At 39.3% G+C, this 27,736-nt stretch overlaps 1 protein-coding gene across 1 annotated transcript in view; it reads left to right on the top strand.

The window, feature by feature from the left end:
* Nucleotides 1-27,736, top strand: part of senju (UDP-galactose transporter senju) — a 406,714-nt gene that overhangs the window by 362,899 nt on the left and 16,079 nt on the right. Inside the window, exons 4-6 of the mRNA XM_067153636.2 lie at nt 9,393-9,532; nt 24,438-24,623; nt 24,854-25,048. Of these exons, the coding sequence (XP_067009737.1) occupies nt 9,393-9,532; nt 24,438-24,623; nt 24,854-25,048 (521 nt within the window). The remainder of the gene's footprint in view (nt 1-9,392; nt 9,533-24,437; nt 24,624-24,853; nt 25,049-27,736) is intronic.

Genomic DNA, 27,736 nt, shown 5'->3' on the forward strand with positions numbered 1-27,736 from the left:
AACCCCAATCATAACATTAACGACATTACAGAGAAAACCAGCATCATTTTTGATAAAGCCATTCCTGGAATAAAGAATGACTATCTCAAAATAGTAAACACTCGTCCTAACAAACCGACGAATCACAAGCCTAACCCCGCCCCTGCCTCCACAATAGCCACTCCTCCTTCCCCTCCACCTACATCCCTCCCCACAACTAACATGAGCCCCAGACGTACTCGTAGCAGAACACAGCAAGTCTCCAAACATATCGGCACACAACCTCCACAACAACAATAGTAAGTACTCTTTTCATTTTCATACACACACCAGGCATTCCTTCATACGCACACTATACTTACATTAACTTATCTTTACAGATAACAACCACATAATGTGCATAGACAAGAGAGGTGTCGCCACCAACTGCTCCAAAACCAAACCCTGTCTCGCAGTATATATAAAACTTACTGGAGTACATCAATAGTTGAATTGCACAGTACTCAATTTTCAAAAAAAATTTAATGACAAGAGTTCTTACAACACACCAATATAAAGTATATCAACCATAGAACATTCTCGATGATCACCTAATACAATTAAATTAGCACAAGAACCATAAGAAGATTGAAGAATGATTGCTACCCAACATGAACTCAAATTTTAATAGACGTTTTTAAAATATACATTATGTTTTAATGTGTTATAATTTTTCAAGTGTTTTATACTGTGGCCTATATATTTTAATGTGTTTAATGTACTCATATCCATGTACACTCAATAGATTTTAGTTTATTGTAACCATCACCACCACCTTTAATCACAGATACAGTATTTTAACATAACAATACTGCAATATATTTTACTTCCATTCTTCATTAGACATCCGGATGATCTAACGTAACGTCTTTGTAATTTTGTCTAATGACTATAAATGTTATGTACTAGCTGATGATGGCCATGAAAGGCCAAAAGCGGTACTAGTGTAATAATTCATTCACAATAAATAAGTATTGATCGGTGGAACACTTTTCTTGTCTATACATTGAATCCAATCAATACGGAAAATGATGCTTATAAATAATAATACATTAGTCACTTGTCCGGTTCAACTGGCTGTCTCATTGTCAGAGTTCCGACTGAGAGCCGCGTGGAGCGCCACCAAGTGGGCGATCCCCTATCAATGAGGTGCACCAACAGAGAGCTCAGGGATGCACACTCGTTTCAGTTCACGTGACACGAATCCCAAATTACTAGCCAAAGGAGTACAAGTTCCTTAATAATGTCACATTTTAACCGTTGTTGTTTTTCCATGAAGGCCCAGTAGTTTGGGTATTAAATACCCCTGTATTATCATTTTTCAATTGTAAGTTGTGCCTTGAGAGGCCAGAAATTGTAAGTTGATGTTGCCTTGAGTAGGTTTGGTAAACTGAGAGCCTGTTTGCTCTTTTTCAAAGTTTTTGTAAGATTAATGAATGCCTCTTGAAGGCTAGATGTTGTAAATTTGGGAGCATGTGCTCTTTGAATTAGGGGATTTCTACCCTTGTATAAATTTGAGCTAGGAGCTCAGGAAAAGTAAAGCGAGGGCTTGAAGCCCAGGATCTGTAAAAACCACTAATCTTGTCTTTCCTAGACTTGTGTTATGATTGTTACTTGTACCTGTAATATTGTCTTGAAAAAACTGTTAAGTTTGAAGTCCTAAAATAAATATAACCTTTGTTAAAGTTTAATCCAATTCTTGACATTGTAGTTAGACCCATTCACCCCGGCACCTTCTTTAACCTCTTTCTGCTCCACGGGTAACTCCGGAACAAAAACGAAGGCAGCATACATGAAGACTCTCACCAGACAGTTGTAAGACCAGATGTGAGAAACAGTGAGCTTGAGAAATAAAACCTCAAAACGAGAACTGAACGCAGGATAGGGAGGTAGAACCCATTAAAAAGGAAGGAACATGGACGCACAGAGTAACGGACATCATCGGGAAAAGGAGATTGACTTTCTTCAGGCATGTGTTCCATATGTAGAGATGTGCGTTTACGGTCTTGAGCTCGGACCAGACCGGTTCTTCGCTGCACAAGCTCAGCTCAGTGTGGCACAGACCGGGACTGCGTAAAGTACAGTGCGAGTCTCAAAGCTCACAGACCGGCTCGTTAATTGCTATAGCGTAACTAAAGGAAATGTCGAGTACGAATAGTTGTACCAAGTATTTATATGTTTATTGCAATAGTACTTAAATTAACAATCTGAAAATGAAATGCAAAACTTTGAATTGAAGGAACAAATACAAATGTTAGAAAAAGTACAATATTTTAAACAAATTAAAGGGAAATTAACATCACCAAACGCAATTATGCCAACTCTTCCTCTTGAAAAATATACAGTAATTATAATGGTCGAAGAAGAGAGACACGTCTTCAGTCCATGAAAACAAGGAGAGAGAATTTTTGCCATCTTGTGGTAGATATGCAATGGCAATTTTTCTTGCATAAATGTAAAACATCTACCTTTTATCTTCACCATGACTTCCTTGTCACCAGCTCTCTGCTCACAGTGATTTTTGAGGCTGTAAAACCACAGCAGTACATTCTAGATGGTTAGCTTTTGCACATTCCAAGTCATCCATGGCATCTTTGAACATTTGCAAGAAGTGAGTTAAATCAGTATAATTGAATTGATTTGCGTTGTATATTTTTATATACGTACTTAACTTCCCGCAACCGTGACAAATTCTGGACCTTCAAAACATTCTCCACTCTACTTTGGCGTTCGACCGCAGCGCATGACCTTGAATGTGCCGCGCTGATCACCAGGAGCTGGCGTCTTTCTACTACAAATCTATTCGTCTGCGACTTCAAGTTATTTTTGATCTTCGTATATTAGTTGATAGTGTTGTGACTTTGTGCATGACAGAATGTGGTGTCGTGTCTTTGTGCCTATCAGAGTGTGGAACTGACCTCCAATATTCATAAACATTGTACATGTTTTTACGGCTGATGATGACCTGGACTAAGGTCGAAACCGGTCCCATTTAAATAGGAATGTGATTACTGCATTTCTTTCTTTTAAGTATTGAATAGGTTGAACCTCCTTTTCAATTATTTAATTTTTAACATTAAATTTTTCATATTCAAACCTTGATCAGTTATGAAGTAACCTTTTGTAGGTGTGACAACTGAACGTCCAACAAACCATTCTGATGTATAATTTCTCGAATAATATTGTCACCAGACTTTCATACTTTAGGAAAGAGCCTTTGTGAATATTATTCTACTTTTGAGGATCCAATGATGAAAGATGCACATTGAGCAACAGTGTCTGTCCACACATCAGTAGTAGCTGAACAACGATTATCCCTCATTGACTCTATAACTTCTGGGATGGCTGAACGGTGAGTGTCGCTGGCTAGCTCATGACATCGGCAGAGATGGGGTAGTACATTGGAAACGTCAACTTTTCCTAATTCATTATCCACATTAATTAGTTGTTCCAGCACGGTCCAACACAATACTCAGTGGCCAAAGATCTAATGCACACATTTCTACACAGTCTTCAGTAATCTTATGTTTTACAACGCTACTGAGTCTATAAATGTTGGTCGAAGAGCTTCTATGATTCGTTGATCGGAAGCAATTGTGTGTAGCTATAGTACTGGGTTTCTGTAAAATACATCCTCCAAGTTTGCACTTCACAAAGCTAGTCTTTTTACCTTCATCATTAAGAACAATATAAAATTGTCCCCACACTTTGCTTTTCGCCTTACAATTATCCTGTACACCATACTGCTTGTTATTTCATTTCTCCGTTACCTCATTTATGTCTCCATGTGAATGAATGACAAGGTACTGTAAAGACTAAATGGTTGTGTAATATTTCCCAGTGTAAGTTCTCAATCATATCAGACCATTGGACCATGAACTTACTAAGCAGAGGTCGCTAGCCCAACGGCCGGGTAGAAGCGAGCTTTCGAAGCTAGCTGCTGCTTGTACTTCATTCACTTTCCACCGCAAGAGCGCTCAGTGTACACTGGAGCTCGAAAGACGCACTCCTGCACATCTCTATCTGTATGTCTGACAGCAGAATGACGAAACTAGTTTGGAATCCGAGATAGCACCAAAGAATGGCTGAGCAAGTTGTCCTAGATAGACGCATCTTTAAATAAAAAATCCAGGATTGGAGTGTACCTGAAGTTAGGTCAAACCAGCGAAATGACTTCCCCTGGCAGAGGACAAAAGAAACGCTGATATCTGAGCAAGGACACATAAACGTAGTTGGAAACCTAAATAAACATTGTCCACCGAGGCCGTAATGATGTTTTAAAAAAATAGTCAAACTGGAAAGCATGAAGAGAAACCTAACGTAGAATCTCCCCACAGAGAACAGTTGATATTTACAAAAATGCGGCTTTCAATCACCAGTACGATACATAATGAAAATCAATTTACAAGTCCAAGATAAAAGTAAATTCAGGAATAATTCAAGACAAGAATAACAAAACACAATTGCTCTAAAACTAACAATTAAAAGGAAAAAGAAAACCACTTCAAACAAGTCTTCAAACAGTCTAAGTTAACAATTATTTCTAATAGCCTACATAATAAAGTTGAGAAAAATCCTCTGTAAAAAATTAATTTTCTTCATATTAGAGATCCTGGGTAAAATAAAAAATTAATACATTTAGAGTAGTTAAATAAATTCCAGTAAATTTTTGAAAGGAGTTAATAAATGGATGCACAAGTTCCAACATTTTTCTTAAGTTTTCCTCTGGCACCATTAAGAACGATGACAGAGGTTATTTTCACCACAGTGAGAAAAAGTACAATACACGTTGTACAAACACTTGTTTGCAGTATTAATTAGGTTCCATCATATTTTCAGTGTTCGTGTATTACAACTTTACAAGAACACTACATTAGTTATTGCTCGTCATTATCAGTGACACACTTTTTGCAAGCAAATCAGTTACTGCTTTAAACCTTCTTGATGCAGCATTTTCTACAGGTGGGCTTGTCACATGAGCACTGGTAGCGTCTGCACCGCAAGGAAGGATTGCTTGGTCAGACTTCATTCATGAGGTTCAAATTGAAACATCTTTGAGAAATTTCTGAAGAATTATGTGCACGAAATAAAATCCATGCATTCCAGTACATTATAGAAAATGTATACAGGCCATCCTCTTGATGCTGACCGAGCCATGTACGAGCGGCTCATTTGGTCCACACTTAGTGGAGTTGTGAAATATCACAGTTACCAGATGCTTTTTGTCACAACCTGCTTGTGTATGGTACTCTGGATGCAAACACTTCTTGTTTGTTTGCACCAGTAAACACCACTGTCTTTGACAAAAAACGTTCTCCACTTATGTCTTTGAAAATTGGCGAAAGTTCTTAGTGATTTAGGCGTATGGTATCAATGATAGGTGTCCCTTTGGTTATCAGGGAGTCTGCAAGTTTTTGTGAATTAAAGAAAAAAGTCAGTAGTGACATTTTCCCCCGTATAAAGAGACTAATCCATAAGTTTCTGAACCACATACTTGCCAAGTTGCATACTTCTGTCCCTTTCTTCATCTTTTCCCAGTTACATGAAACCATTCAAGAAGTATTTGGTTTGAGGATATGCAACCAACCAGAATTTCAGCCTGAACTTTTCAGGCTTATTTGCCATGTATTGGATGAACTTACAACATGCTTTATATGGTGATGTATTCACTGGCTGTAAAGTATAGCTGAGACCTTGGAAGCAATGGCAAATGTCTCGTTGATAAGCAGAGTTCAATGTGTTGTTTTTCCTGTCAAGCCAGAGCAACCTGAGATTTTCCTCTAAGCAGCTACACAACATGGTTTCAGCAATTGCTGGAGGTCCCCATTCATTTCATCACACCTCGTTCACATGTAACGAAGAACAATGCATGGCTCCCTTGTGTACACTAAAGTAATAAAAGCTTCAAGTTCTGCCAAAGAAACATCCTAAAATCTGAATCCAGTTGTCTGTGACCTGCTTCAATGGTGCATTTTTTAATTTCCTTCAGCATGGTTTCTGAAAACAACAGCCACCACAATGAAGCCTCATTCCCTCTGGTTCATGCGTTCATGTCTGCAATTTTTGCTATTTTTGGTACCTCTCCTATTTTTCTAAATTTATGTTATATGTTGTTCTTACCTTAATTAGTTGTTTCGGTCTGGTTACTTTTCGTTAATTCAGTACAAGTTTCCTTCGACGTGCAATCATGTCACAGGTTAAACGAACTCTGCTTGTATATTTTCTTTCTTTTCTTCGCTGCCTTACGTCATTCCTTCTTGGTTGTTGATTGGTTGCAGCACCTTGGCATGACTGTTTACGTCACTGGCAACTTTCCTTTTGATTGGTACCGAAAGTATATCCTTCCGCGCTTTTCTGTCTTTTCATTGGTCATTTTTGTTATTTGCATTTAGTCTTTGTTATATTAATTAATTGGAAATTTTTAAAATATTCTTTCTGGGCTCCCTTTTCCTCACTATTTTGTTATTTTTTGTTAAGATTTTCATGTACAGGTTTGTAATTATTTCCGTTAGTTTTACAGCACTATGTTGTGTCCCATCTGGAATCTTCCTTGGTACAAGCATGATTTGTCAACCAGCACTTGATGTGGTCCTTGCCGGCTTTTGTATTTTCCATTTTGGACATGAAAATAACGCCAGCCTAGGTTTTGGTCTTCTTTGCAGCGAGATCTGCTGAATTTTTAATGACGATTTTAGCCAGTCGTGTCTATGGACACATTTTATTTATATGTCGGCTGGTTCGTCTATAAAAGTTATTAATTGCAGCTTACTACTGGATTATTAAGTTGCTGGACAAAAGGTCCTTTTTTTTCTTTGAGCTTTTTACTCCCCGGTGGAGAATTGAGTGCTGTAAAATTCAACTCAAGAACTGTAGCGTTACTGTGTAAACTTTTCTGATCAAAATTTTATACCTTCAACTTTGTTATTTTGATAACTTTAATATTTTTCTAATTGTTCATGATTATTCAACTTAATTATCGGTCTGGTTTTAACCAGCCTTCAAATTAATGTAATCATTCAGGTACTGTATTCTGATTTTCTCAGCTGTCGTAAGACAACAGTCTTACTTACTAGCATTTTTATACGCAAAGCCTGTGGCTACTTTTGGCTCAAGGCCATGCGCTGGAATATCATATTTAATTATTAATTATTGTTAAAATCTCTCTAGTCTTTGTTGTTATTTCTACATTGTTTATATAATAAATCTTGTAACTGCTGATCCTTTTTCTTATTTCCCGAGAAACCTTGGAAACCCCCTCCGGCCTCCATTGCGTCTCCTTCATGATGTTTTGTACACTGATTACTGTATTATTTTCCATCAGAAGCACAAAGATTGGCTGATGCATTATGTTGATTATTGGTTGCCAGCCATGGACTGGTGCCATCCGAATTTGTTTTTTCCTCTAAAAAGCTGCTGACGTGTTCCTTGTTTCCAACAGGAACCACGAATTCTGGATCACTCGAGCCGCCATCATCACTGGAATTCTCACAGAGTCCCTCGAGACCCTTGCGCTTACACATTTTAACAAATTCTTATCCAACTAATTGCATTTACGCACCGTCCACTGAAAGCTTTAACAATAGAGGTTTTAATTTGAAACACATAACGCGTGCAAGGAAAAGAAATGGAGAAATTGAGGAGATGAAACAGAGAAAAATCAGTAATGACGTTCTCCTTAGGGAGGTGGTCATTTTGACCAATTTCTTCATTCTAGGTAAAATGTTGATTTATTCAGTTGCAATGAAACCTTTGGAAGAAATCTTTTGTATGCTTAGCAAACTTGGAAACTTGAGAAAATCATAAATTTTCAATGGGCTGGGATTAGCCATTTAAGAACAATCGTTTCTAGAAATAGCTGTGACCGAACTTGATAGCTGTAGTTGCTTAAGTGCGGACAGTATCCAGTAATCAAGAGTTAGTGGGTTCGAGCCCCACTGTCGGCAGCCCGGTTTTCCGTGGTTTCCCATTTTCACACCAGGTAAATGCTGGGGCTGTACCTTAATTAAGGCCATGGACGCTTCCTTCCCAGTCCTAGCCCTTTCCTGTCCCATCGTCGCCATAAGTAGAGACGGGAATTATAGGCACGAATAGGTTAGAATGCAAATGTATTTGAAGAAGGCGCAAGTGTAATCCAGCCGCTCTACAGTTATGTCGGGGAATTCCATAAATTTTTGGGGTTCGGTTTGTCCAGACCGATAATATATATGCAAATCTCACCGCAGAACCGTCATGCGGGTAACATGCACCTGCGCCTTGGTTAAATACGTTTGCATTCTAACCTATTCATGCCTATAATTCCCGTCTCTAGCCATAAGACCTATCTGTATCGGTGCAACGTAAAGCCAGTAACAAAAAAAAAAAAGAAATAGTTGTGTGGTCAAAATGACTGCTCCCATCGTTCTAGTATTAACTGTTGAAATAAATGGAATTTCACTTAAATCAAAGTTAATTCATGCACATACTGAGATTGTTAGTCCCAGAGATAACTTTTATTTTTTGCTTAACGTCGCACCGACACAGACATGTCTTATGGCGACGATGGGATAGGAAAGGTCTACGAAGTGGAAGGAAGTGGCCATGGCCTTAATTAAGGTACAGCCCTGGCATTTGCCTGGTATGAAAATGGGAAACCACGGAATATCATCTTCAGGGCTGCCGACAGTGGGGCTTGAACCCACTAACTCTTGATTACTGGATACTGGCCGCACTTAAGCGATTGCAGCCATCGAGCCAGTGATAAACTAGGAATCACCTTTTAATGTACTCAACATTAACATTTGGTAATGTAGCTCTTGATGAAATTGTAAGTTTGTGCTCATACAGACTAGTACCTTTGTGTAATACTTAACTACATGTGCAATTGGAACTCACTTCAGAACATTCCTAGCATCTTGTTGGAATCAAGTAGAATCATAAGTCTTATTTTCTGTGTCCTCGATGAGATCACGTGGTCTGTATAGGCATGCTGGCAACAACTAACTGCAGTTACAGCAAGGCTAACGCAGGCCGAGATAGATAGAGAGAGAGAGAGAGAGAGAGAGAGAGAGAGATGAAGGAAGGGGAAATTTTCCATCTTTTCCACTTGTGCTGCAAGTTACTAGATGCTTGGAGTTTTAAAGAAGTAGAAGAAGAAGCCAGTCTCATCAAATATAATTGATTTTAGAACAACACACATCATTGTCCTTATGTGGGACATAAATCCTGAGATGATACAAATATCAAATGCACCCATAGTTCAAAATTAGAAATTGTTCGTAAAATTGGTAAAACTTGGAAAAAACACACTTTAAAGTCTCCTTACAAGTGGTTGCAGCATGGAGAACACTCTTTCAGAACAGTTTGGACTACACATTACTTGATATTTTGTGTTCCAGTGTTGCTGCTGTACTTTGTTCCTGCCTTCATGTACTGTTTATACAACAACCTGGCCTTCGTAAACCTGTCTGCCTTTGACCCCACCACCTACTACCTGTTACTCCAGTTCCGAGTGGTCGTTACTGGGGTTGTATTTCAGGTGAGTATTAGTTCATCAGAATAGCCTTGTTCTCTTTATTTTATACTATCATTACTTCTTTAATTTTGTAGTTATTCGCTAAATAGTCAGACTAAATAAGTGAGGTTTCCCACTATGTTTATATCCTTCATTCTCTTAATGTCAGGGTTTCTTCTGTCCTCTGACCAGGTATGCTTCATTCCTGGATTTTTTGTTTAAATATGCACCTCTCTTCTTCAAACAGTTATGTCACTCAGCGTCAAATCATCAGCCACTGCCTTTGAGATTCCAAACTTATGTTAGCTGAACACGTGACCAAAGAAATTTAGCCTCCTTCTCCTAATTATGTCCGTTACTTTGCCCACCTTGTCATGCACTTCTTCATTTTTTCTGAGCTTCCATGTTCCTTTCTTATTAATGGGTCCTAAGATCTTTCTTCCTGTCCTTTGTTCCACTTCCTCCAGTAATTGTTTTGAAGTTCTGCTCTTTCAGCTGTGGTAGCTCTTATTATATATCTCAAGAATCTTCATGTAAGCTGATTTAATTTGAATTAATCTCGCCTTCACATGTTAGTTCTCATTATTCTTCGTATCTAGCCACTCTCCTAAATATTGGCCACCGGGCGAGTTGGCCGTGCACGTAGAGGCGCGCGGCTGTGAGCTTGCATCCGGGAGATAGTAGGTTCGAATCCCGCTATCGGCAGCCCTGAAAATGGTTTTCCATGGTTTCCCATTTTCAGACCAGGCAAATGCTGGGGCTGTACCTTAATTAAGGCCACAGCCGCTTCCTTCCAACTCCTAGGCCTTTCCTACCCCATCGTCGCCATAAGACCTATCTGTGTCGGTGCGACGTAAAGCCCATAGCAAAAAAAAAAATATTGGCCATATATCTTGTTCTTTCAATTACGAATTTGAGACCTATTTAGTCTGCCTGATGGTAAAATTCCTCAATCTGATGCTCAGCTGCTTCAGCAGACAGTGTTAGAACTGCAAGGTCATCTGCAAAAGCCAGGCAGCCTGTAAAAGTCTTATTTTATTTTGGTTTATGTCATAAGGTGTATCAGTGTGAGCACCAGCATTAACAAATTTGATAATTGTTTGGCCGTACTGACCGAGGTCATCAAATAAACTCAGCCCTATCAAATATTCATCATACATGTTTCGAGAAACTGTGCCATTCTTTTCATCAGCGATATAAAATGTCCTTATTTTCTAAGACCCAGTTTGAACAATTACAGTCCTTAGCCATATTATTAGATGCACCTTGAATTTTTAACATAATATGAGTTTAGGAGTTATAAAAATCTACTAAGATTATTTTGATCTGTCTAATTGAATGGATTTAAATTTCTTCAAACATTATCAATTATTAATAACTGATGAACCATACAGTTTTATTATCAATTATTATTGTTCTTAAAAAATGTTCAATAAGCAGAACTAAGCCAAACATCTCAATACTTTGTCAAGTTGCCTTTAGTTGTTATCGATGAGCTTGTACAGTGTCCTGCACCTGTGGCCGATGATACCAGCCTTGAATGATCTTTTCAATGAGAGAAATTTTTTAGGAGATTGTTTCCTTTGCCACCAGCTCCCAAACATTTTCTATTGGGTTCAAGTCGGGCCAGCTTGTTGCAGAAAGGTTTTCACTGATCGTGCTGTGTGGCATGTAGGTCCATCTTACATAAACCATTCTTTTATTTGAGGTAGGAGCTTCCTCGGTAACACCTCCTTGTACAGACATCCGGTGGCTGTTTCACAGTGTGCACGACACAATCGGGGTGGGTGTTCTTCATACAAACTAAGATTTGTCAAAATTGTGAATGTGAACTCGTCACTAAAGCAAACCTGACACAAAATTTTAAAAAGGCATTAAGATTTGTTTGAGGAATGGCCCTGAACTCTTAAAATACATTCATCACTACTGTATGTAGGCAAATACTATACTGACCGGGTGTGCAGCTTTGAGCTTGCATCTGGGAGATAGTGGGTTCAAATCCCACTGTCGGCAGTCTTGAAGTTGATTTTCCGTGTTTCCCCATTTTTGCACCAAGCCTTAATTAAGGCCACGGCCGCTTCCTTCCCGCTCCCTGGCCTTTCCTATCCCATCGTCACCATAAGACCTGTCTGTGTCGGTGCGACGTAAAACAAATATCATTAATAATAATGATACCGATTTCCAGAAGTCCAAATCTCGATGCTTGTGCTCCTTTGCCTATGCAAGATGTTTTGAGATCATAGCAAGAGTGAATTTTGGCTTTCGGGCATGCCTGCGATCCTCGAAGTTTATCTATGAAAGTTTTGCGCCTTACAGTTCTTTCAGGCGCAGTGACGCCACTATGTTCCAGATTCATTTTAATTTCTTCTGTAGAAGCAAACCAGTTTTCATGGTATAATAATAATCATAATATCTTTTTTTAATGAACATTTGTACCTTGGTGAAAATATCAGTCTTCTGCCACACCTGTTCTTCCTTTGAGGGTCTAATTCATCACGAAATTTCATATTCTTCTTTACACGCCTCACAGATGAGATATCTCCCGATTTGAGGACATATTGGTGCCAATCAGTGCTTTAACCTTACTTTACCCATTGTTTTTCATATTATATCTAAAATCTCTCAATAATCAGAAAACATTATCATTAGAGGCTACATATTGTAAATAAACCAGGAAACCAACAATGGTAGATGTTAATAAACAAGTCACCCCTCAAACACGCAAGTTCTTGCTGTTCTCAAGACTGCAACTGCTACTTGCACCTCTCACGAACATGATATTGCACAATATTCAACCAATTAAACAAGGATAGGTGAGCCAGACCCCAGAAACAAAGCAGGCGCATCTAATAATATGGCCAGGGGCTGTCACATAATCTGTTACAAAAACTTACTGCTAAAATCTTTCTTCACAATGATTCTTTTATGATATTCCTTAACTGTTGCTGCATCTGCTCTTAAGATTAATATTGAAAAAGCACACTATAAAATTTTATATAAAATAACACCAATATAATGTTGATGAAGACAACAAATATTGAGTGTATTAAAATTCATGGTAGTGATTTCCTGATTTTATTAAAATTTTGCAGTCCGACTATTATGGGATCAAACGATTTTTCCTCCTCAAAAATTCATTGCCTGTATTCATGCCATCTATGTATTGTATCATACTTGTACCGGGATGTGCTGCTACTTTTAACCAGGACCTGGCAGGACCTAGTGTTTACAGTGCACTATGTCTTCTGGTGTGGGCTAGAGCAATTTTGTTAGTTTCTTTGAACTGTCTTAACTTTATCCTTGGCTTTGACAAAATGAAAGTGACTGAGGTATGAGTGATGTTAGTATTGTCATTCCTTATGCAGCCAGTCCCTACTAGGGTGTGAAAAATGTTGCTCATAAGGTGAGTTCGTGTATGCATTTCAGTGGGCTTGGCAGACTGATATGTAATACCAACTTCTGGCTTGGTGAGGAAAGCAACAGGAAACTACATCACTCCTGATTTCCCTAGTACACCTCTTCAGTGATGCCTAGGCCATCTATGACAGCTGATGGCAGAGCTGTTGAGCATCCAACCAGCCTTTGGGCTGAGGACTAAACATCCATACACACACACACACACACATACACATCCATACATTAGTAGAGCGACTTTGTACTATGACGATGTTAAACCCAATATAAGAACAGTATCAGGTAGCGTGATGTTCTGTTATTTCTAAAATAAGAAGAAAATCAAAGTTAAAAGGTGTCAATTACAAATATTGAAAATCTAATGCAACGTGACATTGATTTAATGCAGAAAACTTACATTATTTAGTGAGGCAGCAACATGTTTTGCCCTAGTTTTGGGCATCTTCAGCCTAATAATAATCTTAAGGTCAAGTCTTTAAACCAATTAAACATTAGAACTTAAAACTAAATACAATGGTCATATGCTTAATTTTTTTTTTTTTACAAAAAGTTATGCTTAGGTGATATTTACATAGATTTACAATGTGTACATTAATTAAAACCCAGAATGTATGACAAGGAAGCAATTAAAATTATCATACAATGACTAGAAAATGTCCAAAGCATAAATTGGAACTTCTCCAACTGTGTGGATCAGATTAATGATTCATCCCTTAGGCCTCTTTCCAGCGACTTCCAATGTATGCGCTGACTTTGCCAGTGTATTGTCTTCTGCACGCAACACATGTCCAAACCAGCGCAGATGGTTTTCCTGCATTTTCTTCTGGATCGGTGCAACGCCAAAGAGTTTCCTAATATTGTCATTTGAAATATGATCCAGTCTAGTGATGCCAGCTGTCCACCTAAGCATCTTTGTCTCCATGGCGCTTAGTCAACGTTCTACATCCTTCGTAGCAGGCTAACACTCAGTGCCGTAGAGAGCGACGGGGCGGATAACAGTCCGGTATATCTTAGATTTCAGATGGTCCTTCATCCGACGGTCGCAGGTGACGCCTGTTGTCATTCGCCACTTTAGCCAGGCTGCGTGTATCCTTGTGTTTGCTGGGCTGAGTGGCTCAGATGGTTAAGGCGCTGGCCTTCTGACCCCAGCTTGGCAGGTTCGATCCTGGCTCAGTCCGGTGGTATTTGAAGGTGCTCAAATACGTCAGCCTTGTGTCGGTAGATTTACTGGCACATAAAAGAACTCCTGCGGGATAAATTCCAGCACCTCGGCGTCTCCGAAAACCGTAAAAGAGTAGTTAGTGGGACGTAAAACAAATAACATTATTATTATTATTATTATTATTATTATTTATTGTTATCCTTGTGTTGACCTCATCAGTAAGTCTGCCATCGTCAGAGAGTGTAGAGCCAAGATATTTAAATTTCTCAACTCGTGGTAGATCTTCACCATCCACGTGGATAGATCCAACTTCTCTAGAAGCCAATGCCATGTTCTTTTTGTTGAGGTGCAGGCCGTATTGCGCTAGTCGGTTGTTCCACTCTTCTGTTTCGCGCTAGAGATCAGACTTATTCTCAGCAGCCAACATGACATCATTAGCATAGAGAAGTGTCCATGGTATTGGCTTGTGCAGGTCTGATGTAACAGTTTCCATCACAAGAATGAACAGCAGTGGTGATGCGGAAATCATCGGACGCTCCTGCGGCAGCTTGAACATAACTCCTTGGTTCTACTTAGAGCATCTGTACCCACTTAACAAGGTGCTCTGGAATGCTATGTTCTCGTAGCGCTAACCAGATTAGGTCATGTGGCACGCGATCAAAGGCCTTCTCAAGATCCAGAAAAGCGAGATGAAGAGGCTTATGCTTTTCATGGTGTTTCTCAACTAACAGCCGTGCAGCGTGGATTGCATCTGTTGTGCCACAATTTTTCACGAATCCAGCTTGGTTCGTTGTAATTTTGGCTGTCTGGCGAATCCTTTTGTCGAGAATACGTTCGAAGAACTTCATCGCGTGGCTCAGAAGTCTGACCGGGCAATAATTAGAACAATCGGCAGGACTTCCCTTCTTCTTGAAGATTGGTACGGTAATGCTCCATCGCCAATCTCATGGTATTTGACCTTCTTTGATGATCTGATTGAAAAGCTGTGTTAGCCATATTGCCGCATCCCACTGTTCAGAGCACCGGAACTCTGCTAGAAGATCATGGGGGCCAGTGGCTTTCCCTGGTTTCATCTCCTTCAGAACAGCCTGAATTTCCGTGACGTCAATTTCCTTCACTGGGCCTTCAGTAGTGGAGGTGGTTGGGATTGGTGGATGGGGAAATTCTTTGGTTGAAAGTTTCTCAAAATAGCTACGGCAGCGTTCTCGCGCTTTCTTCCAGCAGGTCACCTTTTTCGTCATTGATGCCGTAAAAACGATGGATGTCTTCAGTTTTGCAGTGCCTCGATTTGAGTAGCCGGTAAATATGCCTCTCGCCTTCACGCGTGTCAAGTTTTGCATGTAGGTCTGCATATCGGTTTGCTTTTGTTACAGCAATGATCTTCTTCGCCTCACTACAGGCTGTTTTGTAGTCATTCCAACGAGATGTTTTATCTGAAAGAAATTGTGGTAGAGCTGTTTCTTCTTACGTACTGCATCTTTAACATCGTCATTCCAAAGCCACGTGTCTTTGTCAATCCTACGTCGTCCTGGTTTAGTTGTTCCAAGAATAGAGCATGCGGCTTCATGAACGGCGTCTTTCAGTTTAGTCCAGCTCTCTTCAACAGTGGTGATTGGTGGCACTGTAATTTTTGTAACAATGTCGGCCTCCTTCTCCTTGTAGTGCCACCGTTTGATTCTTTTGGGTCCATTTCTGGGTAAGTACTCAGCTCTTGGCGACTTCATCCGTAGCTTACAGATGACAGGTCGGTGTTGCATCGCGACGGTTTCGTAAGGAACAACTTTTGTATCTAGAAATCTTTGAAATTCCGTCATCTCACAAGGATGTAGTCAATCTGAATTGCATTGGAGCCAGTGTAGTACGTGATTAGATGAGTATCACGCTTTTTGAACCAGGTGTTTGTGATGATCAGATCATGAGTTTCTGCATAATCAAGAATTAGTTGGTCGTCGCTGTTCTTCTCTCCATATCCATGTCCACCATGGGCAGTGTGGTCTTCTTTCCTCTGTCCAACATGTCCGTTCAGATCACCGGCAATGATAAGGTAATCTTCTGCTGGCACTTCAGCAGTCTTCTCATCAAGCATTTCCCAGAAGGCATCTTTTGTTTCCGCGTCTAGGCCAGTTTGTGGAGCGTAGGCACTGAAAAACTGGATCTTCCTTCTATCCGTGACATACGATTTTCATCAATCGATCATCGTATTAATAGCGTTGCACCTCAGAGACAGAACCATCAAATTTTGCGGATATAACAGTGCCAACACTGTTAGTTGTTCTTTGGGTTCCGTTGTATATGAGTTTGTATCCACAACATTAGAAACAAAATACTCATGAGAAAATATATAAATTCTTATTACAATTGAAAGCGGTTGTCAAGGAAACACTTGTACAATAGTCCATAGAGAATATCTCCTGATGAATATTCTTTTCATAAAAAGTTAATGTAAAAAAAAAATACAGTTCGTTTTAGTAATTGTCGAAATGAAGAAATCTAGGTTTCATAATGTGGCCTTATTACTATTGGAGATGATAATATCACTAACTCCTAGTTGTCAATTCTTTTCAAACCTGCTTTCCTCTGGAACAGTGTCACTTGTCTTGTGTCTGGTACAGTGGTGATGTGTTCTTTCTTGTTCACATACTTGAGGAGGTGGAGGAGCAGGGGATATTGGTGTGTCATTAACTTCCTTGTTGTTACCTTCTGCTTCAAAGGGGGAGGAACACGTCCTAGGGCTATCTGGAGGTGGAGAGATTCTAAATCTTTTTTTGTAATCTTTTTCTAGTATTTTCAAATATACCAGAATTTGATCACATAAATGGGTTCTTATACTCTATAGCCTCATTAAGGTTATCTTTTTTCTTTACAAGTTGGTCTAGATGAACGTACAGATCTTCATATGTGTTCATTAAGCTGCCCTTTGTTAATTTTTTTAATGATGGTTTGGTTTTGTACTTGAACTTTTTAAGAAAAGAATATTCATCAGGAGATGTTCTCTATGGACTATTGTACAAGTGTTTCCTTGACAACCGCTTTCAATTGTAATAAGAATTTATATATTTTCTCATTAGTATTTTGTTTTTAATGTTGTCATTTAATCTTCTTATGCTATTTTTAAAGACACTTTCTCTCAAAGCATTGATACTTTGTCAATATATGAATTTTTCATCTAAACAGTGTTATGTGGCTGAAGATGTTAATAATGTACGAAACATGTACCACTTTTAACCCATAAGTTGCCTTAAGCAACTAATGTATCGACAAGATGGAAAATAAAAAATTACTTAGTTGTGAATCTGTTAAAGTGCAATATGGACCATGAAGTTGATTTTGTGTAATTGTTGGTACATCTCATCATGGCCTGCTAACAGTTTTTTTATACCAATATACGTGGTCCATTAGAAGTACAATTAGGTTAAAAAATATGTGCTCCAAAAATGTAGTTTACAACCATGCTGGTCAAGATCATAATATGTGGTGGATTATTCTCCAGTTTAGTCCTTGGTGCAAAACACAACATTTTCAGTAGATTTACTGGCACTTAAAATAACTCCTGTGGGACAAATCTCTGCACCTTGGTTTTTTTGTGTAGTTTTTTGTAGTTAGTGTGATGTAAAAACATTCATCATCATCATCATCATCATCATCATCATCATCACCACCACCACCACCATTTCTTTTGACGCAAGTATAATAGACTAATATAACTTGGAAACAATATTCTTTAACCCATGAGTAAATAACGCAAATATCAAGCTCGAATTATTATTATTATTATTATTATTATTATTATTATGACTTGTGAGGTGTGGCTATGAAGTTGTGTACATCTGTTAGTGTTATTATTTATGTAGTTATGTCCGGACTTTATTTGGTATAATTATGATCATATCATTTGTGAGGTTATGTCATGAAATCTCTCGTCACTGCCAGGACAAAACCTCCTATCTGAAATATTTTAGCTTAGAACTTTGGCCGGTAAGGTTCTGTCATCTAAGGTGCAATATTGTGTGAATATTTTCAAGGCATTCTCGCTCTTCATAACTTATGTGCTGTGGGTCAGTTATCTCCAAAAATATTATAACATGGGATATTTTACCCCGGCAACGACAATCTGCTGTATGTATTAATATGAGTTTATTTAATGTAAGAACACATAATTAATAGTATATAATTTATTATTACCTGTATATATGATGTATAATCCAATGCAACATTGTGCAACACACTGTAATAAGTTCAGAACAACGTAGTGTGCAATGAGAATTGTGTATAAAATTCTTTTCATTGTAAATAGGCTATTGGAGACTCTCGAAATTACAAGAAAAACCTGTTGTATCATATTCTTCTAGAAGCCTGGCCAGGCAACGTATGTAAAGAGGCAGTCTTGTGGCTAGAGTTGAGTTGTTCTAATGAGACGTGTGTGGAAGTCGTGAAGTCGTGTTGTGATTCTCTTGACATGCTACTGTAGCAGCGAAATGTTTGTCAAGATGGCGGTTCATTATTGCATTTGTAAAATATGTAAATAACTTGTAAATGAAACAGTGTACACAATTGACAGCACATCTTTGTGGATACATCACTTTGCTCAAGCAATGCCAGTTTACGTCTCTAATTTCAAGGTCCTTGAAAATCTGCTTCTCCCAAACATCTTCCCGGGAACACTGAGCTGAAAGTATGCTCGAGGAGTCTTATGGGGATCCATCCTCTTCATGTGACCAATCCCTTCATCTCTAGGGTCTCCAGCAAGCTTCTTTCCAATCCAAGTTGCTGTCGGCGGAACTTCATTTTTGTTGCCTGAAGACGACTTCTTGTTGATCCAGTAAATGTTGCTGGTTGTCGGTGTAAGTACCACATATATTTTTTACAAGCAGATCTTGGAAATTAACGGAAATGTTTCATCCCAAAGTATTTGATGTACAGCATGAAGAATGTGGAAACTTTCTGTATTCTGTTGCTGATCACCAGATGTCTGAGGACAGAACACTACCTAAGTACTGGAAGTTGTCATCTCCATTTCTCGGATGAACAGTCCAAGAGTTTCTACCCATCAAGACCTAAGGTTGTAAAAGCTTCACGCCAAAGATCTAATCTAGCTTGTACTTACGCTTCCGTCTCACCGCAAAAACCAGGGCATTAGTTGCTGGATCCTTTCTTTTAAATGCTTTGAAAACTTCACCCAGTATGATTATGAAGAGGAGTGGTGGAATCCACTCCTCGTTTTGATCCAACCTGATCTTCCATCATGCATCTTGGTTTCATCATATAATCATCATACTCATGCTATGATGTCCTCGGTCACTTTCTTATGTTGATATAGATGTTGATTCCCAAAGGGAATCTGAAATTTTTGTTCCGAATGAGTAAATTTATAATACCAATATATATGGTCCGTTATTGGACATTATAAATTTTTCAGCTAACTCATTCCTGGTTGCCAGCGTTTCGCCCCCGTGTGCTAGGCTGGGCTCATCAGTTGGTACCTAGCACACCTACCAATACACTGGCCAGTGCATACCGTGGAGGCCACTGCGTAGGCTAATTATAGCCACTTTCTTGTGTCTCAAACATTCCCGTATATACCTGTATGGTAGTGTTCATATGCTTTCTCAATGTCTAGTTATAAGTGTTTTACCTTTCTCCTAACTCTACCATTGTCCAGTCCCAAGTTGGGAATGGGAAAGGAGGAGGGTTAGCTGGCTTGGCAACCAGCTGTAAAAACTGGTAACGTCGAGTGTCGAGCGGCGGTAAATAACTCGACCCCCCATAGGGTCAACGGCTGTGTTTTTGGCCCAGCAGCAAAACAGACGGAGGAACCTCCTTTTTGTGGTTCTCAACCGTCGTGGAGGTGGACGAGGTCATGCCAGACTGTGAAGGTGCAACTGAGTGGTATTTCGCGTCTGCGGCAGTCCGTTGCAGTCGTGGTACTAGAACCTGCACGTTACATTTCTTTTGTGCAGTGGGGTATAGTTCCGAGATAATAGTGTGTGGGTCACTTCCTTGCAAGCTGTGATCCACTTAAAAACAAAATCCCTCTTGTGGCACTTTTTCCTGCTGTCACACCCTTCAACTCAAGTCCAACGGCGATGGGATGAGGATGGCGGAGGCAGCTTTTCGGGTGAAACTGGAAGCTTCTAGTTTGGACTGGCACGTTGGTAGCAGAGGTATGATGGTCGTCTTTCTGAGACCCCGTGACTACTCAGGAATTCGGTCCTGCATCTGTGTTTGGGCAGGCCTATTTAGGATACAGCGGCCCATCCTGTATGCAGAAGGCCCTAAAAAATGTGGGCAAAACATAGGTAGCCACACTCTCAGCCAGCTGCGAGGCCGCATCCAGCGGGTCACCCCTTATGCTGTCAAAAAACAAAGATCACCAAAACTTTGATTATAGGATCCTGAAATGTTCGAACCCTACTTGATTTGAAAGACAATAACAGACTTGAGAGAAGAACAGCGCTTGTCACCCATGAGCATTGATATTGCTGCCTTAAGTGAAACCAGACTGTCCAGCGAAGGTAAACTTACATAGGTCAGCTCAGGTTACACAATCTTCTGGAAGGGAAAAGATGAGGGAGAACACTGCATTCATGGTGTTGGATTCACTGTGAAGACTACATTGGTGAATGATTAACAGCTAACTCCAACCGGTGTCAGCTAAAGAATTATAGCTCTCTGAATCCCAGTCTCTGGAGCTAAATCTATGACACTCATCTCTGCATATGCTCCCACCTTGGATGCTGATGTAGAAGCTAAAGGTCACTTCTGCAACCTGCTGAGCACTACCATCACCAAAGTACCACCAAGAGACAAGCTCTTACTACTTGGCAGTTTCAATGCCAAAGTTGGTAAAGATCATCAATTATGAGGCAATGTAATGGGAAGGACTTGGCAACTGTAATGCCAATAGTCCACTGCTCCTTGTTTTATGTGCTGAACATGAACTCTCCATTACTAATACTCAGTTCCACCTGCCTAATCGCTACAAGACCACTTGGATGCATCCTCACTCAAAGCGCTGGCACATCCTTGACTATATCAGCAATGAGATAAAAAAGATGCCCTAGTTACAAGGACCGCAAGAAACATCAATGACTGCTGGACAGATCATAAGCTCCATTTTTGCCGGTTGAGAATCTCAACCTGCCGCAAACGAAAAAAGATCCATTCACAACCTGCTCAGAGAAAAAAAATTTGATTCTTCAAATTGTATCCATTACTACAGATTACAAAAATGCAATCTCAAACAAACTGGCTAGTCATCTAGTCAGCAGTGATAGTACAAATCGGGAGTGGGCCACGCTTCAGAAGGTCATCACCGAGTCAGCTGAGGAAACAATTGGTGTTATGAGGGGAAAAAGACAAGACTGGTTTGATGAAAATAGTGAAGAAATAAAGTGTCTTATCAATGCCAAATGGGAAGCCTATCTATCCTATCTTCAAGATCCGTCTTCCAATGTGAAGAAATCACATTTCCTCGGACTTAAAGGAAAATGTCAAATACAATTTAGGGAAATTAAGAATAACTGGTGGCAACAAAAAGCTGAACAACTGCAAACACTATCTGACGTCTGTAACCTGTAAAATTTCTATGTTGGCATAAAGGTCCAATGGTCCAATTTGATCATCATCGGGGTCATTGAAGACTGCTGACAACTCCATCATTTTAACTGATAATGGAGAAATTTTAGAGCATTGGAAGGAACCTTTCTCTGCGGTTCTAAATTGTATCTCCATTGTTGCTGAGGACTTCCTTCGTAATGTCCTTCAGCAGACCCAACAACCATGGATGGCAGTTCCAGCCACATATAGAGACTTCACCAAAGCACTCAATCAACTAAAACCAAGAAAGGCTCCTTAACATCTCTCTGGAACTGATACAAAATGGAGGTATACCCTCGAAAACTAGACTTTTCACACTCACCCTCTTGATTTGGGAAACTCGAGAAGTACCTGACGACTTGAAGAACGCTACCACTGTCCACATCGTCACCAGCAGCTGTCTTCATTCTTTATCTTGAATAATTAAACTTGAATTCCAGCCATTGTCCAAATCTTATAAGCCAAGTCCGAAGCATATTTATGAATACAGATTGCAAAAATCATGGAAATAAAACTTGATAGGAGCCCAACACAACATTCCTGACTATGTCAAGCTCAACAGTGGTTCGAACACAGGCTATTAGCTACCTGCTTACCATCAGCGCAGTATATAGCAAAGAACACAGCACTGAAGGTCAGCAGGTTGTGCTGTTTTGTTCAGAATCTTAGAAACAGAACATAGCAAGATCGTCGAAACTTTGATAATTAACATAGTAAATGCAATAAAAACTTTCCAGTCTGTCAAGCACACAGCAATTACAATATAAATTATTAGTCTTCTTAGAACAACACTACACCAAAATTGCTTTGCATTCAACGACAAAATCTATTGCCAAAAGGAAGGGTTAGCCATGGGCTCACCATTATCAGGTATAATAGCAAATATTTTTCTGAATAACTTCAAAAACATCTTCTTAATGGGCCAGCATTCAAAAGGAATCTTACACTGGAGCAGATACATGGATGACGTCATATGCATATATGATAATGACATTACTAATGCACACCAGTTATTAAACACGCTAAACTCTTTACACAGGTCCATCAGTTTCACAATGGAGCCAGAAACTAACAAGAAAATAAACTATTTAGACATCACAATCAACAACAGGAATAATGACAACCTATCTTACAAAGTATACAGAAAGCCCACTCAGACGTCGCACACTATTGATAACGAGTCGAACCACCCGTACATACACAAAATAGCAGGACTGAATACAATGATACACAGAGCTATTTCCATACCAATGAGCACAATGGATTTCAATGAAGAGGTACAAATCATTAAACAAATTGCGAAAGAAAACAACCACCCTACAAGCATAGTAGATAAACTATTAAATAAACATAAGAAAAATCGCCGGGAAACCACCTCACATGACAAAGAAAAATACATGGCTCTCAACTACATTAACAATAACACATACAAGGTAGCTAATATTTTCAAGAAACAAGGTTTAAAAGTAGCCTTTAGAACGAATAACACACTAAGACACATCAGCAAGTGCAACCTAAACAAAAAGGATCCGTTCTCAAAGTCGGGAGTATATGAACTCAAGTGTCAAGAACCTAACTTCAATGGCACATATATAGGTCAAATGAAACATAATTTCCACACAAGATACAAAGAACACAAAAACGCGGTCGGATATAATCGGCAATCAGCCTTCGGGGAGCACGTTTATGACTGTTCATACCATTTCACAGACATCAACACTGATCTAAAAATTTTACATATCAAAAATAAAAGTAAATCTTTGGATATAAAGGAAGCAATAGAAATTTACATCGCAAAAAATGCTAATGTAACTAACCTAAATGACCATACACATTTAAAAAATTCCCCCTCGCTGCCCTACTCACATAACATCTGTACAAAACTTTCTCATTAAATTAGACTTTTTCTTAATAATAACATTTAATATTTAGTCTCTATTTCAATTCCCTACTTTATTAACCTAAAATCTTAAATTTGCATTCATTCATATTACATAAAAGTACATTATAACATGAAGTAGGTCAATAAAGTTCTCTCCCCTCTCCAATGTTTATGGAAGTTTCCACAGCGCACCACTGGCTCCGCCCTACTCCCCCCTCCCCTCTCCATGGTACATTGTACTCACCTCTATCATCCAATAGGAGAGATCCACAATGCTCCACAAGGCCCCTCCCATGTTACCCCTCCCCTCTCCACGAGCAATGTTCTTTGCCCAAAACTTTCCATGACCACAGTCCTGAAATAGTGTCTGGTGACAACGGACTTAGCATCTGCAGTCTAGATAAGTACGTAAGTTTTCCATTATATTAATACTTGTATATTTATTTTATTTTTGTCATTATTGGTTCATGTTATCACTATACTCTCTATCATTGACAAGTTTACACAATGTAAACAATACTGTACAAATATAAGCATGTTTTAAGTGATTTGATAGAATCTGAGGATGTTCTTGTGGAACGAAACATGTCATTCTTTGTATATTAGTGTGTATTTTACAGGTATGTTTATAGTGTTATAATTTATATTGTAATTGCTGTGTGTTTGACAGACTGGAAAGTTTTTATTGCATTTAACTAAGTCGACCCTGGAAAATATGGCTTCATTCTTAACAATTAACATAGTAAATGTAGAAATTTGCCGGGGCATGTAAGATTATCTGTATCAGAGTTCTGACTGTATTTCTATAGAGAGAACTAGTATATATCTCCATGTCTTTCTTGAATTATTTACATTAAATTCTCACTGTGTTCCAGCTGATATTTAAGAAGAAGTTGAGTACCCAGCAGTGGCTGTCACTGATCATGCTGACTGCAGGTTGTATGATCAAGCAGATCGATGTGGCTAGTCTAAGTGCGGACAAGTCCAGTGACTCTACCTCTACCACACACTCCAGCATGAGCTTCCACTTTGGCATCAATGCTCTACTCATTCTTGTTCAGGTAGGAAGATACTGACTTGCGCAGTGGGAGGCACCACGCAGATCACAGCTGAACTCAAGGTTACACATTTAAGATATTCTCAAGTGTGTTTTTTTTTTTCACTCTGGGGCTACTTAACTATTACAAGAGCCTACACCATAAATCACACTTGAATGTTAATAAAAAACAAAAGGAACCATCGAGTTTTCAAATAGTAATATCTATAATGGGCATGTTTGCGTCTATTCCAGACGGTGTGTTCATGCATCGCAGGTGTCTATAACGAATATCTTCTCAAGGGTGAAGGAGCAGACGTGAACATCTTTGTTCAGAACGTGTTCATGTACGTGGACTCTATCGCCTGCAATGCAGGAATCTTGTTTTTCCAAGGCAACCTTATAGGTGCGTTCAGCAGAAATGCCTTAGCTTCTGTCTTCACTTTCAAGGTAAGAAAATTCTACCACATTGTCATTTCACAATGTACATTTTACAGATTATGACACAAGCGAACAACTAAGAGACTAATAATTGAATAATATACAAAATCAGTATACAAATTTTGTCACAAGTGTAGAATGTATCGGAAGTGGAAAGTGTTTATTGAAGACTTTATTTGTAAACCTTCCGTAGTACTTACTGTATGATCTGAAGTGTGGTGATATTATGTTTTATTTGTATTCCATATAACGACCTAACCTGTACAGTGTAATATTTTGGTAACATATGGTATTTGTAAATAGTAGATTTCATTTCTATATTTACTGGAACTGTCCAGAAACTTGTCACATGAATTTTTGAACAGGGTGTGTTGCCTTTTGTTGGTTATGTATTCTAGAAAGTATTTTCTGACTGTTCTGGAAATGGAAGATTCGCGATTGTGCGTATTCGAGAAAATTATTTAAAGTTCGCGACTGAAGTAGGAGTTGTGATTGGTGAATCTGGGTGGTGATAGGTGGGCTCATGCGTTCTGATTGGCTACTCCAAGGCCAGGGTTTACCTTTTAAAGAGAGCGAGGCAGCATTTCTTGGTCTGTCTGTGGTCTGTGAGCCGTCTGTCTGGTTGTCCGAAGTTTTGACGTCGTCTCACTACCGGGATGGGCCATTTAGGGGTAAGCACTCTTGATTTCTGTTCCAGCTTAAATTTCCTGTAATGTTTGCTTATTTTTCATATAGGAGTCTGCCCTAACCTCACCTTGATTCGCTACTTAATTATTTATGATGCCTTAGCTTTGGGCTTGCCTGTTTGTTTTCAAGGCATTCCCCGCTCCTTGTTTCGCTAAATATGTAAATTGTAGTTTAATATATTTACCTTGGGGTTTTGCCTCTGGTAGCTCCGTGTCACTTGATGTACGCCAGAGTTTTTGAAAAGTACGTTTTACTTCGTATTACGTTTCTTCTTAAGTACTAAATTGCATTGTACAACTGGATTTGTAACTAGATGTATAGTTTGTTTGAATCTTTGAACTTACAGGAAGCTATTGTCAAAGAACGTGTATTAATAATTGGTGTGTCTCAGCAGAACATGCAGGTTGTATTTTACTATCGTTATGTGTCGGTACCTTCCGCATGGCGGATTTTGTTCGGAATTCGTACGTAAAGTCCTTTGGTAAATAATATTTTTGAAACTTAAGGATCACGGTTGATTATTTCTGAAACTGCAACCTAAGCCATATCCATGCCCTCGGTAGGTTCCCAGCTCCTTCCCACCTTCCTGGTTTATTGTCATCTAGTTGGCTCTACTGATATTTACTAATGTTGTTATCTGCGGAGATCCGCGTAGTTTCAGCTGATCTTTCACTGAGTGTGTAGTGGTTTTTGGTACTGTGTAATTGCACTTAATTTCCTTCCTTTACTGTGTTTAGTGTTTTGTTTAGTGTAACTGCTGTAGTAACGGTTATATTTTGGTAGCAGAAACAAGTGCTAGGTTGCAGACGAAGAAAACTGAACCGTGATCATACCTAACCTAAAACATTGTAAAATTTGTGATTCGTATATCGTTTGAAATCTTGTTTCTACCCGTCAGGATGGCTCGCGCTATTCCTAATCCTTTCCATTTGAGAAAAGCAGAACTCGTTTATGAACTTCGTATCCAAACAATTAATCCAACAGGCAATGTCAGAGATGACACAAGCCTATTGAAACAGTCTCTTAACTTACCTATAACCATACCTGAGTTAACTACGGACGAGTTGCGTGAGTCCTTGACCGTGGTTAAAGGTAAGTTAGCTGAATTTAACGCCATTCTTGTGTTCTTGTGTCCTTTTGTGCTTCTGAGCCCTCGCATGGCCAATTAGCGCGGGTTTAGGGGCAGTTATTACATTACCTGGACAGAATTGAGGATTTGTTGTCTCTCGAATTGCCGGAAGTTGAGCGGCAGAAATGTCAAGCCTTACTAGTACAGTTTTCGAGAATTTTCGACAGAATCAGTGGTTTGCTTGAAGGCAATAAGTTAAATAACACAGTTCCTAAAGTTCAAGTGTCTATCCTATCTGAAGGGTGTAAAAGTGTCAACTCTGGTGATCCAACTGTTGCTGCTCAAGTGTGCAATCTGACATGTAGTGCTGGTGTTATTCAGGAGTCTGAGGTGACTAATACTGCCCTGGGATCTTCGGTTTCATTGTCTGGAACGAGGACACCTGTAAGTCATTCAAATAATCTATCTCCTTTGCACGTCGGTACCCGTACAAACTTTCCTGTCGTAATTGGTAATTCTGTTGTGGCTCAGTGTTTACCCTCTATTGTTAATGAGCCCGGTTCTCATGTAATGGTGCAAAACCACCCCCCTGTCTTAGCGCCACCGGTATCAAGTGCTCTTTTAGGTTGCGTAACCCCCTACACAACCGGTTAATGCCCTGATGGTCTCTCAGATTAGTGAGAACCTTTCAAAAGTGAGGTTGTCTGCGCCCGTAACGTTGCAGGCTAACGTTAGTCCTAACCTAACCTGTACTCCGTCCTTTTCACAAGGGCATCCGTATCAAAGGTACGATGCCTCAGTAACCCTCCTGGACCAGTCTAAACCTTCCCAGGCATACCCCTGCGCCTGTTTTTCCCCAGAGTTTCTCTAATCTGCCTCACCCGTTGACCACTGTGTTTAAGGGGGTCTCTAATTTTCAGCTAATCCGTTGATGAGGTTAT

The sequence above is a fragment of the Anabrus simplex genome, chromosome 9 (genome assembly GCF_040414725.1).
Source record: "Anabrus simplex isolate iqAnaSimp1 chromosome 9, ASM4041472v1, whole genome shotgun sequence".
Lineage (NCBI taxonomy): Eukaryota > Metazoa > Arthropoda > Insecta > Orthoptera > Tettigoniidae > Anabrus > Anabrus simplex.